At 39.2% G+C, this 17,422-nt stretch overlaps 1 protein-coding gene across 1 annotated transcript in view; it reads left to right on the forward strand.

Moving 5' to 3' along the window:
• Nucleotides 1-17,422, forward strand: part of ATP8A2 (ATPase, aminophospholipid transporter, class I, type 8A, member 2) — a 277,748-nt gene that overhangs the window by 721 nt on the left and 259,605 nt on the right. The window contains exons 2-10 of the mRNA XM_009327758.1: nucleotides 4,193-4,262; nucleotides 5,673-5,800; nucleotides 6,848-6,959; nucleotides 7,659-7,824; nucleotides 10,146-10,273; nucleotides 11,489-11,566; nucleotides 13,708-13,796; nucleotides 14,556-14,600; nucleotides 15,177-15,252. Of these exons, the coding sequence (XP_009326033.1) occupies nucleotides 4,193-4,262; nucleotides 5,673-5,800; nucleotides 6,848-6,959; nucleotides 7,659-7,824; nucleotides 10,146-10,273; nucleotides 11,489-11,566; nucleotides 13,708-13,796; nucleotides 14,556-14,600; nucleotides 15,177-15,252 (892 nt within the window). The remainder of the gene's footprint in view (nucleotides 1-4,192; nucleotides 4,263-5,672; nucleotides 5,801-6,847; nucleotides 6,960-7,658; nucleotides 7,825-10,145; nucleotides 10,274-11,488; nucleotides 11,567-13,707; nucleotides 13,797-14,555; nucleotides 14,601-15,176; nucleotides 15,253-17,422) is intronic.

Raw genomic sequence — 17,422 nt, forward strand, 5'->3', positions numbered from 1 at the left:
ACTAAAGCTTGCCAGGGATTCTGATGGCTAATGCTGATGCCTGTTATGCTGTTCCATGTCCTATTTGTAGTGAGGACACTGAATTGAAAGATATTTAAAGCTGAGCCTGGAATCTGGTTTTCTTATACCCTTAAGCACTACTTGAATTGGCCTGTGTCTGCATCTGCATATTGTCCAGGCTTGCATTTACTGTTAAGGAATAACAGTTCCGTACTATCCACCTTCTTTACTTTAAGGCAGACTTCTGTTCTTTTTTGTGCTGAAATTGGTAGGGAATTTGTTTCCAGTGGGATCAGAGTAAGACTAATGAATCTGCCTGTTCAAACATGCCATCTGTTTCAATTTTTATAAATTAATGTGTTCAAAATATTTTAAGCCCATTTCAGACACTCAGGAGTGCATGGGTGCTAAGCAGTCTGATACTCATCAGCCAAGCTTGTGAGTAACACTCACACTGTGAGTTTTGAGTGTTACTTGGTCACTGTAACACTGAGTCATTGGTCACTGAGTGTTACTCACTCCCTGTTTTGAGTGTTACTTGGTCCTTCTTAGAGTGAAAGTCCCATGCATGTGACTCCCATTAAAGGTGCTGGAAACTGTTAAGTCTTCAGTATTCCAGAAATTAGGACTTTGCACATCTCAAGTGACTATAGGTCAGAGAAGAACTGGTTGATACTATTTATCTGTACAGACGATGCTCCTTGCTAGTGACTAGTACAAGTAGTGCATCTAAAGAGGGCTAAGGGAAAATGATAGTGATGACTGGAGTAGGTAAGTAATATGGAGAAGGAATAGAAGAAACTCTTGATACTTGAGGAAAGTAAAGTTTAAAAATAACTTTTTTCTAGGAAAAAAATCTTTCTGTAGGTTAAATAAGACTAAAGGAAAAAACTCTCAAATTTGGATAATGGCAGGATTGTAGAAGAAAGTAATTTTTACTAAGTATAAGCCGCAGAAGTTCACACTTTCCATTGAGTATATCTATTTTTTTCTATAGAGAATTGTTTACTTTGCTTTCAGAAAAGGGAAGGCTTTCATACTTCCAAACTTGCAGTGAAAAGTATTCTGACTTTCAGAAACACTGTCTTTAGCTGTTCTGTGCATGACGCTGTTCTTTTGACTGGGTGAAAGAAAATAACAAACTAACATTCCAGACAAGCGAACTGTTTGTTTTTATCTTCCATGCTACTGTACTCCTGCCCCTGACTCAACAGGTAGCAGTAGGAGATATTGTGAAGGTCACCAATGGGCAACATCTTCCAGCAGACATGATCATTATATCTTCCAGGTATCCTGAATGGGTGTGGAAATGATGTGTCTGATGAACTGAGGTGCAGAGGACTCTAAACTCTGTATTTGCTATTAATAAAAACAGACATCAGATGGCACTAATTCTTCTCCACTGTCAAAACAGAGCTTTACTAGGCAATGATTCATGTGTCATTGTAGATACGTTCTTAAGAAAGAAGGCTTCTTTAAGACTTCATAGTATTATGTACCTGTAATTCACAAAGTGTATCATTGAGTTTGTTGGAAGACTGAAGGTCTGTTGCACAAGCTTCATGCAGTCAGTTGCTCTGTGGCCTTCTGAGGATACCTCCATTTAATTAAGGAAGCTTAAGTTTTCTTCCAATTAATTCCACTGAGTTTCCAGCATATTTTCCTGCCCCTCAGGAAAGATTTCTCTTTCAAACAGTAATTCTAAAAGGCTAGTGCAGCTGGCATCTAATAACTAGCCTGCAAAATAGCTTTTGGGCTTCATTTGTTTACTCCTTGTCATTGATACAGTGCACATATAGCCCATACCTAGCGTGGTAGCAACAGTAAATGCTGAGTACTGCTCATTTTTTTTTTTTTGTGAACTATGGGACAACTTGTTTATACTGATGTACTGGGAAATAAAGCTTGGTCGCTAGTTCCTAAAAGCATTTGAGTGGTATTTGGCTGCTGATCTAGATCCTCTATTGTGTTGAATAACTTGAGGCCAAATCAAGACCACTGTCCACTTAAGTGAGATTTAAACAAGAGGCAATAATGCAATTCCTGTTATTGAACATGCTTCTTTCTACTAGTCAAACCTTATGACACCTTGCTCTTCTCCATAATTTCCTTCTGTCTGCATGCTTTTCAGCAGTGACTGCAGGTTGCTCTGGTCTCCAGGTTACAGTTCTCTTAGATGACCCAACTTCTAAGGGAACTTGTTTTCTAAGCTACTGCATTTTCTGTTCCATCTTTGTCTGTGCCATTCCTGGGAGGCTTCACTTTTTTTTGAAAGCTGTATGGGGAAGCTCAGTCTTCTTGGACTGTCACATGATCAAGGATAGAGGTGTCTTGATTCCATGGTTTACAATATTGTATTTTTAAAAAGAAACCCCAAATCTTAAATAAGCAGTTGTCAACTTCAATATGCAGTTAGGCAGGCTACACTTTGACGTAAATAACTTGCTTTTTCAGTATTGAGGAGTATTTGTTCTACTTGAGAACTTCTCCTCTAATGTATTATACTACAAAACCTTCTGATTTATTTCTTAACTTGCATGGGTCAGCTTTTTGTTCTGTATTATTCTACTAACCTGCTGTCATTGATAATCACATAACTGGAGAATTTAACCCAAAGTATGTTGATTTGGAAGAAGCTTTGCTTGAAGTAAATAGCAATTTCTATGGCAGTTTTGCTTTATAATTGGTATTATTCCCATGATTCTTTTAAATGACAATACTAAGTGTCCTCAGTTCACCAGAAGGCTTTGCATGCTCTGAAGGGGTGGGGTCTTTTGCTTGTATGTGTTAATTTTCTGTGTCTGAGCTGACTGTCAGAGGTGAAATAAAAACAACAGTTATCTTGAGTGTTTTTTCCTATGTAGAATAAAGGTGAGATCGAATGAATTTTACATAGAGTATAAACTTACATGAAGGAAAAAAGCTTTGAATCCAAACACAACTTTGTATGGAAACACTTCCACATTTCTGTGGAAATGAGAGGAATTGTCTTGCAAGAGGTCTCCCTCCTGAGTTAACTACTTCAGTTGCAGTAGATAAGGTGTTTGTGATAGAAGTAAAATTGGAATCAAACTGGACTTAATCTGTGGCTTTCTTGGGTTCAGATGCAGGTTGCCTGTATAGGAGGAGACAAAGAACAGACTCTGAACTTTTTTTTAAGAAAAATTCTCTGGAGAGAAAAATCTAGCTGTGTTATAAATGTACCTGTCTGTCTTAACAATTTTTGTCCTAAGGAGCCTTTATTACTGACTTTTCTGCTGATTCAAGTACACTTGCTGTGTTAAAGCAATTGGTTACTTTGGAAAAGAAATAACAACATCTCAAGAGTATGAAAAGTGATATGCTGAAGAAGCACATGTTTGGGTCCAGGTGGAAAACTGATATTCCTTAGCAGCCTGAGAAGGCAGTTGGGAAAAACAGTTTTGGTGGTGCCATACAGAGGTTTTAAATCTTAAGGGGCATGTCAGGAAGAGATCCATGATAGAAGTATCCTTCCTTATCACAGGTGCTACCTATGCAGAGCTCCTCCATGTTAGATGTAGATAAGACCTTGACTAATGGAAGATTCACAGTTCTGTGAGGAAGATTCTGCCCCCCCCCACCAGTGGTAAGGGCAGAAGCATCTATGGAAGATGCAGATCACAGCCCTCAGTTTCAATCTTATTGTATCTTTTTCTGATTCTCAGAAAAACCCAAACTGATTAGCAGTGACTTCAGATGTACCTCCACAAGTCCCTCAACTTTAAGGTGTTCTTGTGTCCATGACTTTTTGTGTGTGTGGTTCACAGATGGAACTCAATAGCAGAGAGCACTACCTTCTTCATCCAGGCACACCCCCTGTTCAATACTTAGTATTTTATCTATAGCTCTTGCAATCTGAAGCAATTTTATGGATTGCAATGTAAAATAGTCCACTTCGGGCATCTAAGTTTGTCATAACTTGTTAAATTCTTATTAACCTTCTGATTTAGACTTGTCTTTCTCTAGAATTTGTTGTATGAGAGTGTTCATATCCAAAGACATCTCTGTAAAATGTGTACTTTCAGCTGGCTCTTTCATAGTCATATACTACCAATATGGATTTTTGTCTTCTGCAGTGTATTGTAAGAAGTGTATTGTGGACCATTTTAGTGCAAAAGTAGTATACAGAAAGTACTGAGTTTTAATATTGAAAATCTTATGCTCCTTACAGTGAACCACAAGCTATGTGCTATATTGAAACAGCTAATCTCGATGGGGAGACGAATCTTAAAATACGACAGGTAAAACAAACTAAATTTCACCTTTTTTTTTTCTTCCATTTAGGTATCTAATATTAGCTACAAAGCGGAGTCTAGCTTGCATGACAAAGATACAAGTACTCTTTTTAAAAAAAACATATCTCCGTCCAGGTGGCTGTAGCCTTCTTTTCAACAGATAAACCCAAGCAATAATGCTTCATGGGCAAGTGTAAGGAACTAATCTGGAGGAAGTATTATAAGCCCACAAAGGCAAATCAAACAGACCTTGGCTGTGTCTTGCTGACGGTCCAGTAAGTGGAACTGAAGTGCTGTATTTAAAAAAAAAAGCAGCTGTGCTTGTGATGAGAGCTGCAGTTTCTGCTGTCACAAGTGCCAATGTGTCTGTTGTGTCTGCCTCTGCAGAGTGCTCAAAAGGGTCTTTTATATGTTTAAATTAATTTGTTCCCTCTTTGTGGTAAATAGTAGAATTTATTTGGATATTTCTAGTTTTGTTGAAGAAATACTGTTGATTATGGTGTTTAGGAATAGTTCAGAATCTTTGCCCTCTTTCATTACAAAAAAATGAATTTGGATTAGGATTTTGAAATACAGATTATTTGTTTTTAAGAAGCTGTACACTTGCTGCTTGTTTACTGCCTTTTGTAGAAATGTGATTTACTGTTCTGGGTCAGCCCAATAGATCAGGTCTTGAGTTCTGTCAGATTTTATTTGTGTCAGGACACATGCTTAAAGTAAAAAAGGTTGTGGGGCCTTTTAAGGCCTTGTTCTGGCTTGCAGTGCTGCAGTCAAAATCCAGCAAAAGAAACACTAAATGGATCACTTAACCAAGTGGAGGTTTTCATAGACAGATGAAAAGCAATGGAGTGTTGTATGTGTACTCTCAGATGGAGTAGCAATACGTTAGGCTGCATGATGGGTTGATAATTAACCTTGAGTAGGATCAGAGCATAATGGCTGCAGTGACCCAAGAGAGACTACACTGAAGAGTGACTATATTTAGCAGCAGTAACATATCAGCAGAGCTATACTTGCAGAGTAAAGCTAGGCCTGTTTATACTGCTTGTCTCCTACTTCCTTCTGCACATGTGCAACTTCATGCTTTGTGGATGGGACTTTCCTCTTGGTTACAGAGAGATCATGTAGGTAATAGAACTCTCTTGTGTAGAGGGATTTAAACCAATCCTATATAAGCAGGATCCTATGTGTCCGTAATGAATCTTTGTTGCAGGAAAGAGTTATTGAATACCCATTAAAAACAAAAAAAACCCACCCCCAACTCCCCCTCCAAAACCCCCACCAACAAGCTCAACAGAAAACCTCCACACATTTAATTACACTGGCTATCTTAGATGTTGGAAGAAAGCACCATTTTCCTAGGTTGCCTTCTAATAACATTTTTGACAAGAATCTCCTTTGGATTGGTCTCTGCAGGGATTGTCTCAAACTGCGAGTCTCCAGTCAAGAGAAGAATTGATGAAAGTATCTGGACGGATAGAATGTGAAGGACCCAACCGTCATCTTTACGACTTCACTGGAAACTTGCGCTTAGATGGTCAAAGGTATTCACTTGACAACAAAGCCATAAATTCATTTAGCTAGGAAAAATGCTTCCTGTGTGCATTGTCTGCAACACTGAGCACATGCATGTTTTTGCTGGGGAAGAGGAGTGTAATTAACAGTTGTCAATCAGAGCACGTGCCAATATAAGATAACATAGTTCTGTCTTCCTATGGAGTCTTCTGCTTGTTATGGAGAGTTGGTTTCTTTGGAATTATAGTGTTTTTGTTATCAAAAGTAACATCTAAAGAGAAGGAAAAGTGGGGGAATAGTTGAAGTTTTTAGGGCTGCCTTGTTACAGGAGGTACGCAGAGGAAATGGGGAAACTAGATGGGCTCTAGTCTTCTAACTAGAGCCAAAGGCTGCACGAAGTTCAGATCTATAGAGAAAAAATGATCTTAGAATCTGGAGTCTTTATCAGTATGACTTTAGTCTGTCGCAACTCTTTGAAGAAAAGAACTTAGTTTTAGTACTTGAATTCATAGAATTTGGAAGATCAGTAGGAACATACAGGTTTCATCTTGCTGTGCCTGTTTTCCTGCACAAAAACTGTATTCCTTGGGCAGCTCAGCCGAATAGTGACAGGTGCAAGAATAGAAGATCACTTCCATCCCACTTGAAAATCACATGGGTAATACATTTTTCCTAAAATGTTTGTTCAATGGCATATGTGAGGTTATAGTGTGCTTGCAATGGATGGTGTGCTTGCAAGTGTGATGCTTCTCTGTCTTTGATGTGAGAGAACATATTAGTCAAGGTAAAGTGCAGAGTAGGCTTGTGGCTGCCACATAAGTTCAAGTTTTGGGTAACTAGAACAACTCCCTTGTATCACCTTTGTCCTACTGTGCTTTAGCAGGGATTAGACTTACACAGGTTTCAGTGCTCTCTTGAGTTGTGTGGACAATGTAAGTTCATTATATTACTTTCCTCCTTTTGTGGTTTGTTTGCTTTTGGGTTTTTTTTTGGGGGGGGGGGTAAGGCTGAAAGGAGAATTACTTTCTTAAAGTGCTAGCAAGAATTGAAAGATATACATACTTCTTGCTTTGCAGCCCAGTTCCTGTTGGTCCTGACCAGATCTTGCTAAGAGGTGCACAACTGAGAAACACTCAATGGGTTTTGGGTATTGTTGTGTATACAGGACATGATACAAAACTCATGCAGGTAAAGTTTTTAAGGAGATCTAGAGCGCGTTCTGATAGAAGCTGGTCATCTTTCCTGTGTTCTATGTGTCTTTTTGACATGAGTTTATGAAATTATTTGACTCACTGTAGCTGTTTAAGACCTGGAGGCTTTGAGGACTACAAGGATATTGTTGTCCGTGAGGTTGCATGTGCACATGTGTAAACACTTATTGAGGTATTTTTGTCTCAAAACACTTCAATATGTAAGCAAAGCTAACTGTATTTTTTCTTAATTTATCTGGTAGCTGGACAACATTGAAAACTGAGGTTTAACAGCTGAGGAGATGGTAATGACCACCTACAATTTTAGCACTTGGAGATAATTAGGTTGACTATAGTCTCTGTATTGCCTTAGCGGCAGGGAGCGCTCGGAGAGACCAGCAACATGTATGTGTTGCTCACCTCTGCTGACTGTCAGTGGGATGGACAGACAGGAGATGAGCATACTAGATCTTTAGAACTGAATGGTTCTCTTACTCCGATCTCCTGTTGGTTTTGGAGTTGTCAGGAGTATTGGCTCCTATTACTACCTTGTTGAGCATTGCATACAATATTGAGCTAAATAAAGTTGAAGTAGCAAGTTCTATAATGGGCTCTAAAAATAAAGACTGAGTTTGCCTCCGCAATTTCCTCTTGTATCAGCCATTGCCAGACACTTTTTTTTTCTGCTGCTGTTCAGAATTCAACCAAAGCACCTCTGAAGAGATCAAATGTGGAGAAAGTGACCAACATGCAGATCCTGGTTTTGTTCTGTATTCTCCTGGTGATGGCCCTTGTGAGTTCTGTAGGTGCCTTATTATGGAACAGAACACATGGCGAAGTCGTCTGGTACCTTGGCTCCAACAGTGAGTATGCAGGCAGTGTGCTAGGGATGTATTGGGCTGTAGGGCCAGCCAGGCACTTAGCTTTGCTAAATGAATACATAAAATAAGAAACAGAGAAAGAAACACAAGAAACAGAGCCTGTTGCTGACTTTTGATTGCCCAATTTTTTTTTTTTTTGAGAATGGGCTGGCATAAGTGAACTTGCTGGTGAGGCTTCTGGTAATAAAACCTTCTAAAAGTTAGGTAAATATCACTGGGCTACCACCCAGGGAGCAGGGAAGAAACAGAAGAGGGGCAAGAGTTATTGTTGGATATTTGGTGTTCAAGTTCTTTCAGCTCTGTGGAGATGCCATGCACAAATTTGTTTTTTAGAGCGGGTCATGTACTGCTGCCTTACGTATCATGTCTGGCTGTACAGCTTTGCAGGATAGCAGGTATCAGTCTGATGATACTGACTTCAACTTTATGCTTAGGTACAGAAGCAAAGGATTTCTCTAGCTGTTTTTTCAGTCAGAAATGCTGATCTGCTCTCGTTGTAGAGAAAACTGTTAAATGCCAAATGTTATGATTTTGTATTTATTGGATAATGTTTGAGTTGTTTTGGCTTCTGACTATTATTTTTTAATGAGAACTGATCTCTTAGCATGCTTATTAAGGGGTTTTTATTTGATTTCATTCATACTCCTTGAATTTATTAGTTCAGATAAAGATGGGCCGTATGCAAACACTTAAGGATTAAATAAATTGCTCTCCAGTAGACTTCTGACTTGAGGGGGTTACATTAGCTAGCTATAAAATGTGTTGTTACAAACATCTTGAGATGCAGATCTGAAAACGATTCTCACAAACTGCAAGTGATCTTTGTGCTTGTGATTGCAAAACAGATGGCAAAGGGTGTTGTCTGCAGTTTAGGAACTGCAATTGTGATAGTAATGAAAAAAAATTCATATAGGAAGAGCATGGAAGTGCCTCACTGAATGCTGACTTTTGGTAGTTGTAATGTCTTTTAGTAGCAGTATCAACAACTTTCAAAGTTTCTTCCCTCCCCTTTGCTTTTTAATGAGGCAGTTTAAATTTGTGCCTTCCAATGATGGAAGTAATGTTGGAAAAGATTAATGGAACAAGCTCTTGAACTTGTGCTAGTATAAAACAGGTGCAACCTGTAATAAACTAGGATGACATAGTAATAGATGCTCTTTTGTAAATTGAATGCACAATTTCTATCACTTCTGTAACTGCCACACACAGGAAAGACGCTTTTTCAGGCTAGGCAAGTAGATGTTAAATTTTTGTTAGAGGTCTAATTTTTATAAAGATTTTGTTGGGAAAAACCTTTTCCAACATCAAGGGTGCTTCTACTCTTTCTGTAAACTGATCAAAGATATGGAATTCAGTGTGCTCACACTTGGAGGTGCCTGGGTCCAAATTTCAAGTCTTGCTCTGGTCTTCATTAGGCTTCAGCAACTTTTTCTGGCTTCTATCTCCTCCCAGTTTGCTCCCTGCCTTCTTACTGACTTATTTGTAACACAAACCCCTTAGTTGTGGGCTGTGACCCCAATGTGCTGGGTGTTGACTGAAATGCCTCCCTAAGCTTCAAGGAAAGTCAAGAACAGACAAATGCAGAGACTTTGGATGTAAAGAGAGGCTGTGGGCGGCGCCATGAACAGGAGCCTTCATCCTGTGTCTCTGCTGAGCCTTGTCCATTCCTGCCTGCTAATTTGGGTGACTTTGCACATGTTGTCATCATTAACAGCTCTTCTGCCGAAGCAGGATGCCTTAGTTCATTTACTAGGTGTCTGTTTAACAGTCAGCTTGTTCTCTTAGATTTCTTTAGTGTGAGTAACTTCTCAATTCGGCCAATGCTGGCAGATTTTAGAACAAATTTTAGTCTTTATTTTTTGCTTTCTAACTCCGCTGAGACAAGTAGGCACTTTCTGAAAAGTAAAGTTATGTTACTAGGGATATTGGTGGCTCTTAGTTGGGGCAGTTGACACATCAGATAAATCTCTAAATTTGGGTTATAGTGTGGAATATCATATTTCTCACCATCTGTCTAGCAAAAATTGTTCAGAAAATGTTCTGTTCTCTAATATATAGCCTCACCAATCTTGCCCTTCTTCACCTGGCATATTATGCTGTGTATCCAGGCATGTGTTCTGTGGGTGTCTTATATACGTACTATTGAAATCAATATTAAGGCCCTTATACTAGGCCTCAACACACTTGCTGATTATTTCAGCACTACTAAATCTGATCAGGCCAACTGATCAGACTGCTCCTATACTGTACCACTCGGACTTCTGCCTTCTGTCTGTTGATGTCTTATGTCTTTTGGTCCACAGAAATGCTGTCTGTCAATTTTGGATACAATCTGCTGACATTTATAATCTTGTACAACAACCTTATTCCAATCAGTCTTCTGGTGACATTGGAAGTTGTCAAGTTTACTCAGGCTCTTTTTATAAATTGGGTAAGTAACAAGAATAAATGTATTAATGTCAGTTTTGGAGAGTGACATTAAAAAAAACAAACCAAACCCCACCCTGAAATCTTCACCAGATTTTCTGATGAATTTTCTGATGCAGCTTCTGGGAAAGGCAGGGAGAAGTTCAGAGGATTTATTCTGCATTAGTTCTGTGTTCTACAGGAAATTAAAAGATTTAGTTGTAGGAGGATCCCCTGTGCGAATGATCACTCTTGTATATTTTAGGCTTTCAGGATGAGAAGGAAGGCTCAGCTCTTTTGGTTGAAGGAGGTCTCTCAGTTGATTCATGTTCAGTAAATATCTTTTGAAAACTCTTCAGTACCTTATAGCCTCTCTCAACCACAGTAGAGGGAAAGACTAGACTTGTTAGGAGGGTGTGTGTGGAGGGGGTGGGTGGGGTTTTTTTTGTTAAATCCTGAGGCTGGCCTTAAGGTCACCTCTGGCCTGAATCAAGTATTTCTGTAAGGAGATGAGTTGGTGGTACCTTATGCAACAAACCAGTGATCCCTCTGTTTAGGCAAGCTTTGACTTCAAAGTGTGTTTCTCTTCAGTTGTGGACCAAAAATACTGTAGTGATGTCTCTTGAGCTGAACAAAACTAAGAGGAATACCTTGTCTTGGTATACATTAATCCTTGGACTTTCAGTAAAGTTGTGGTGGTTCCTCTAAAATACAAGTAAATAAGGTCTAATGTGTCTGTTCTCTGAGCTGCTTATAATGTATTGGAGATGCTTGACTAGGTTATCTGAGAAATTGCTTTGGTTCATGTAGCAGCTGTTTTGTTTACCCTCCCAATTGAATGTAGTAATAGGAGTTGATTTCACAGTCACTAAATTGTCTCTTTGTTCATAGATGTGGCTAGAGTAAATTACATTGTTGTAACTGAAGACCTAGTATTAGCATGGCTAATACCTGTTAGAACTTCTTCCTACTGTACTAAATTCTTAAACTAGAGATGCAGTGAAGAAAATTATAATTACCTGTAATTGAATCTGGCTTTTCTCATTTACATGTAGTATGGTGGTGTACTTTGGAAAGGAGGCACCCCTGTTCAGCCTGGGATGCTGTTAGTGTCTCAAGCCTTCAGAACCTCCACCAATGGAGTTAAGTCAATCAAGCCAAGTTGGAGCTCACTAAAAGAAGGCTGGAGACTCCTGTGTTTAATTTGCATAGCATAGGTCTAATTTTGCTCTCATTTCAGGACATAGATATGTATTATCCTGAAACAGATACGCCTGCAATGGCCAGAACCTCAAACCTTAATGAGGAACTTGGGCAGGTGAGACAACATTTTCTGAAGTGTCGTGTTTGTGATATGTTCTGGGAAGATAGAAGGTATGAGAGCATGCTGTACAAATCTGCTTCATTCTGTTGCTCTGTGGCTCAGGTTAATGGGACATCTTTACTTTCATTAGTCCAAGTCTTACGAGTAAAATAATGAGATATCTCAGGATTAAATTTGAGGTCATATAGGCAGTTTTAAGCCTGGGAATTGAATCTTTATTTCTTATGTTCACTCTAAACTGACTTTTTTCCTCAAGGATGTTGAAGAGATGCTCTGTGGTTGTGACTGTCTGTACTGGAACAGAATGTATGGGACTAAGCTTGGCTGAAGAGCCAGCCAATAGCCTCAGCCTGTGTTCTTAGTTCTTGTTTCTGACCATCTCACAGGAAATGCAAGTCAAAAAAATGCACTTCTATTCCTAATTCAGACTGTGTTCCTTCAAGCATTTCCATTTTCCTTTCAGATAAAGATAACTGTATATTAACTTGTACTTGTTGTAAGATATTTGTTATAAATCCTGCAAATGAGATTTTTCAAAATGGAAGGGCTTCCCAAAATAAGGCTACTGGAAAACACAACTTTGCCATTGGAATTTTGTAGTGCCATTGAGAAATCCCAACTTTTTTCCTTGACCACCAAAGTCATCGGTGTGTGACTGAACCACGTGAAACTTCATAATTTGTGTGAACTTAGCGTTGGAGACAATGTTTATATATGGCCCTGCCCACGGCAGGAGGGTTGGACTAGATGACCTTTAGAGGTCCCTTCCAACCCAAACTATTCTATGATTCTATGTAAAATACATAATTATTGTGTGCTGCTCAGCAGGGTGGAAGTCAATATTCTTCCTGCTTAATCCGATTGGTGTTTTCCTTAGGATTGTTAAAATTTGGTTTATATTTAGATTGCTTTGATGTGAAGTTATCAACCTCCAAATTATGGTAGTGTTTTTGTCCAAAGTAAACTATATTATGTGACATAATGTATATTGTTCGCCCACATGTGTCTTTCAGAAATGGCTTACTAGTGATTCCATGTAACTAGACTGAATTTTTTGGATTCACTAATTGAATTGTTCACAGGTGCATTTAAATTGTGTTATATGCTAGAATTATTAATGACTTGAAGTTCCTCAGCTGTTTGGGTACCCAGTTTGGAAACGGCGCCTGTGCAAGTTAGAAGTCAATCCTGTATTCAGAAGCAGTGTAGTGCACAGCTAAAGGATCACTTAACTAGTAGTGTAGTGCACTGTCTTGTAACTGAATTGCAAATAGCTTTTCCTCAATATTTGCAACTCTAGGCAAAATATTCTGGTCTTTAAATTGGTTAACTCCTCTGTTAGCACCATCCCTTCCTACCTGTTGCTGGTTTAAAATCTTACCTGGTGCAGAGGTAAAACAGTGTGGAATTTAGCTTGCAATTAATTTTGGTCTGTTGTGGCCTGCTGAAGGTGGGAGTCTTGAATCTGCTAATGCTCCAAGAAGTCGTGTTGCTGTGTTGGTGTTGTCTCCAAGTTCTAGCTGAAAGTCACTGGTTTCCATTAAGGAATTATTAGGGGCAGTGCTGACTGTGGCTGTCTTGCACTTCAGGACTGCTCATGACTGGATACCAGAAAAAGCAGTTTGTGTTTGCCTGCAGAATATCATTTGGACTTTAGGATATTCCTTGCACAGTACTGTTTATGGGGGAAAAAAACCCAAGCAAATTCCTGGTGATCTTTGGGACCCAATTTCTTCAGTGTGTTAAGTTCTAATGATTCTTCAATGATCTTAAGAGTCTTTGTTTTAATTTCCAGTCTTGCTGTTTGACATTAGGACAGTTGAAAGATTTGGTGAATGTTCAACTAGCACAAGCAAGTACATCTGTATTGACCACATTGGAGCCTTGGCAATTGATATCTACTATTTGGGCCTTGCTGCATTTAGAGATAAAGAAGAAATAATGCCATTATATAACTTTCCTGATTATTTTCCTGTAGCTTTGGTAAGACAGACCAAGCTGTAATAAGCCTGCATTGGCCAATACTATGACATTTGAGCCATATGTCTCCCAGAATTTTCCTGATACTTACTCTGTTTTCTACTTCAAGTTTTGTTACTTTGCAAGTTGAAAATTAGACTTTTTTTTTCTTCCAGGTAAAATACCTGTTTTCTGATAAAACAGGTACTCTAACATGCAATATCATGAACTTTAAGAAATGTAGTATTGCTGGAGTGACATATGGGTAGGTATGACTTTTTTAGAAACTCTGTAGCTTAATATGTGCTTATTGATGGTACATACTTTTATATCGGAACAGGATTAGAACATTCCTTTCTTCAACTTGTACTTTAGTGTATTTTGTGGTCTCAGTTAATAACTTTCACTTTCGTGTCCTGCAACACAAATTATGAAATGTAAAGTACTCCCCAGGTTTGCATGAAGTAAAGAGAAATAATTACTTGCTTCCTAACTTATCTGATCATGATTTAAACTAAACCAGAAGTGCTAAATGACTTCTGACCTTTCTAGAGGGAAGAAGATGCAGCCCAAGGGTAGCAGTTGTCAGTCATGTTTTTGTGATTTCTTCAGATGAACCAGGATTTCATTACAACCACGTAGCTGTAATTGTAGAGTTAAATATTCCTTGCACGGGAGGGATACCCACTTCCCGGTTTTGTTCTGTTTCTGTCAAAAGGATCCCTTTGTGTCATGCCAGTGTTTCATAGTACTTGGCCTTTTGAGTCTTGAATACTAAATCTTTGTCTTTGCTTAGTTCTAAGTGAGTAGTTTTAAGATCTCTGTGCAAGTTAGCCTCTGAGTTTCATGGTAGCTAAATTAGATACCTCAAAAGGCAGAAAACTTGGTTCAAACGTATGAACAGCTGAACCTGTGGTTCCAGCATGTGTTTGTATGTATGGTGACTCATTGATCTTCACCTTCTACCTATTTTTTGGTTTGCAAAATGGAATAAATGTTCTTTTTTCCTCTTTGTACCCCTCAGTCACTTTCCTGAGCTGGAAAGAGAACGTTCATCAGAAGACTTCAGGTAAATATATTTGAAGATGTCTGAAGCAGAACACGATACCAATTATTCCAGTATGTTGCTGTTACCTTCATTGCCATCTTTTCTCTCCTTGTATGCTTCTTTTCTAGTCAGTTCTGTGGAAGAGTTTCTTCCAGGTACTAATTTGGAGTACTGAAGCTTAAAATTGTCCAGTGATCAACTTGAAGCAGAACTGACTGACTAGAGAGGGAGCTTAGGGATATTGAACTTAGACTGATCTTTGACCTATCTTAAAAGCAAGTCACCTTGAAATACGTTGATGTTTCAAGTACACTTAAAAGCTGCTTCTGCTACATCTGTCCTAGGAAGTGTGTTGACACTTGAATTTTCTCAAATACACTTTCACGCATAACCATTTTGGGTTTCTTCCTGGTGTTCTGAAGAAATTATTGCTCACTTTCAGCACTTTGTACACTACTCACATGATCTTTTCACAATACTTTCAAGGACAGTGGAACCTTACTTTGTTTTTCCTTTGCTTCCCGATAAAACAGATGAAGTAGTAAGATTGGAAATGTTGCCACTGTTATGTTTGAATATGCTTGTCTTGCTCTGCAGCCAGCTACCTCCTTCCACCAGTGAATCGTGTGAATTTGATGACCCAAGATTGCTGCAAAACATTGAAAATGACCATGTAAGTCTACTCTTCAAATATCATGTCTCTTAAACACCCTGTTCTAGGTCTCTCTGGAATTGAATACTAAACAAATCTACTTGTGTGATCAGGTCTGCTCTATGGGTGTGTCATGCAACCACAGATGCAAGCACATGGTGGGGAAAAGGGAAATAAAATAGCTCCCCCAACACCTTTCTGCCCACTTGTCTTGCTACTGAATTAAAGAAACAATGACATAGGTAAGGGTACCAGCTAGCTATAAAACAGCTTCATATATGCTAGTGTGTATGGGAGATAGTGTCTTGTAGCAAATGATGGTAGAAATTGTAATTCTTTAAAAGAAAAAATACTTGGAGTGTTCAAACATCTGTACTGTTAAAATAACCATTTTTAACAGTAATCCAGAGCATTGCAAGGTGGGTCTGGTGTGAGACCTGCTCTAAATACTGCAGATGTTGGGAATTCCAATTGCATAAAGGATATAAGAGATGGGACTTAATGGCAAGCTTAACCTTAGCCTGAGACAGTGATTAGTATTCTTAGCCTAACTGGTTGTGTCCTAAAGGGGCCTAGTCCTTAGGGTGTCAGTTCATTGCTTATTCGGAAACCATGCAGCTACGAAGTGTCTGACTGGACACCAGACAATAAGTCACTTGCAAAAAAAAAAAAAGAGCCTTCTATTCTGTAGAAGCTGTGTTACAGTAGGGGATCTGGGCATTGGCAAGCACATACTCAAATGACAAACTCAATTAGCTGATTGCTCTCCTTAAACAGTATAACTTCTGTAACTGGGCTGGTTAAGTTTAGTATGAGCATCTAAAATATAGTTATAATATATTGTACACACACACAGTGTGTGTGCAGCAAAGCTTTGCTTTCTGTTTTGCTTTACAGTACTTAAGAAGTTGAAATGCCACATGGTATAAATGCCTGAAGGAGTACTTACTTTGTATGTCACTACGTATTCCTCAGGGTGACAGAGCCTGAAGATGGCTCCTGTGCTCTAACCTTCAGGATGCTGGCCCTGCCAGGACAATGTACTGGCTTCCTGTGTGGCTCTTGTAATCATCTGCACTGGAAGGACTTCCCACTGCACATCACTTGCAGCCAAGATTTGGGTTGCCTCCTGTTCTTCTGTGTTCTGTTTGTTTATATATGGCTACAATATGGTTTATGGCAGTTGCTGACCCCAGGTACTCATTCTGAATGGAAGGCTATTGGTTTAGGTGCAGGCTACAGATAAAAGTGTGTTTGAGCTCTTCCTCACTGGCTGTTGCTTTTAGGCATCTATACAGAAAAGTGCTTTGGTACATTTTAATAGACTCAGCAGAAGGGACATATATCAAATTGGCTGTGAGATGGAGTTTCTCACCTAGCCTTGAGATGGCGCCTCAACTTTGAGATATCTCTAATTCTTTCATCTTCTCTGGGTAGAGCTTCCACTTCGGGAGATAGGAGTATTTTCTGTTGTATCAGGCAAATAAAGGATTTTGGTAGCTTCCTTAGGTGTCACTTGGTCTAGACAGCTCAGATAGAAGTCTTTGTTCTTTACATGCTGAACCCTTATGCATCGTTTCCTTTTGGCTGGCAACTTGAACAGATAAATACTGTTGTCACTGCACAGCTGACTATTGGGCTGAGCACACTGTGTGAACTCAGCCCTCAGACAATCAGTGGGGAAACTTCTGGCTGATAAGACTTAAGGTGTACCTTGTGTAGGCCAAAGGTATCTTGTATCTTTTGGAGCCTGACTGTACTAGAGGGATGGATGCCACCCACTGTCAAGTGGTGATTTAGCACAAGACACAAGAATGCAAGGACTACATGTGACAGTTTGCTTAGGAAGTTCAGATCCATTTGTCAAACTGCATCAGTGAGATGAGGGCTGGATTACAGGACAGTGGGAGAAGGAAGAGTTGCCTGTTTCTAGCCCGTTAGCTTTTTGCATTAGGTCACCTGTTAAGGCGCATAAACTACTTCCTTCTACCTAAAACTCCTTAGTGTCTTAGTTTTCATAGGTAGTAGATAGCTGCAGATGCCATTTACAGATGTCTGACAGTCTCTACTCGTTTAGTGAACTGAGGTGATAAAACCGAAGTGTTCTAGCACAAGCTGCCTTGTGGGGTCTGATGGTGGTGTACTCAGCTGGGCAATGAATTCCCTTTAAACATTTGCCCTTTTGCAGATG

This window comes from Pygoscelis adeliae, unplaced genomic scaffold, assembly GCF_000699105.1.
Source record: "Pygoscelis adeliae isolate BGI_AS28 unplaced genomic scaffold, ASM69910v1 Scaffold14, whole genome shotgun sequence".
In the NCBI taxonomy this organism is placed as follows: Eukaryota; Metazoa; Chordata; class Aves; order Sphenisciformes; family Spheniscidae; genus Pygoscelis; species Pygoscelis adeliae.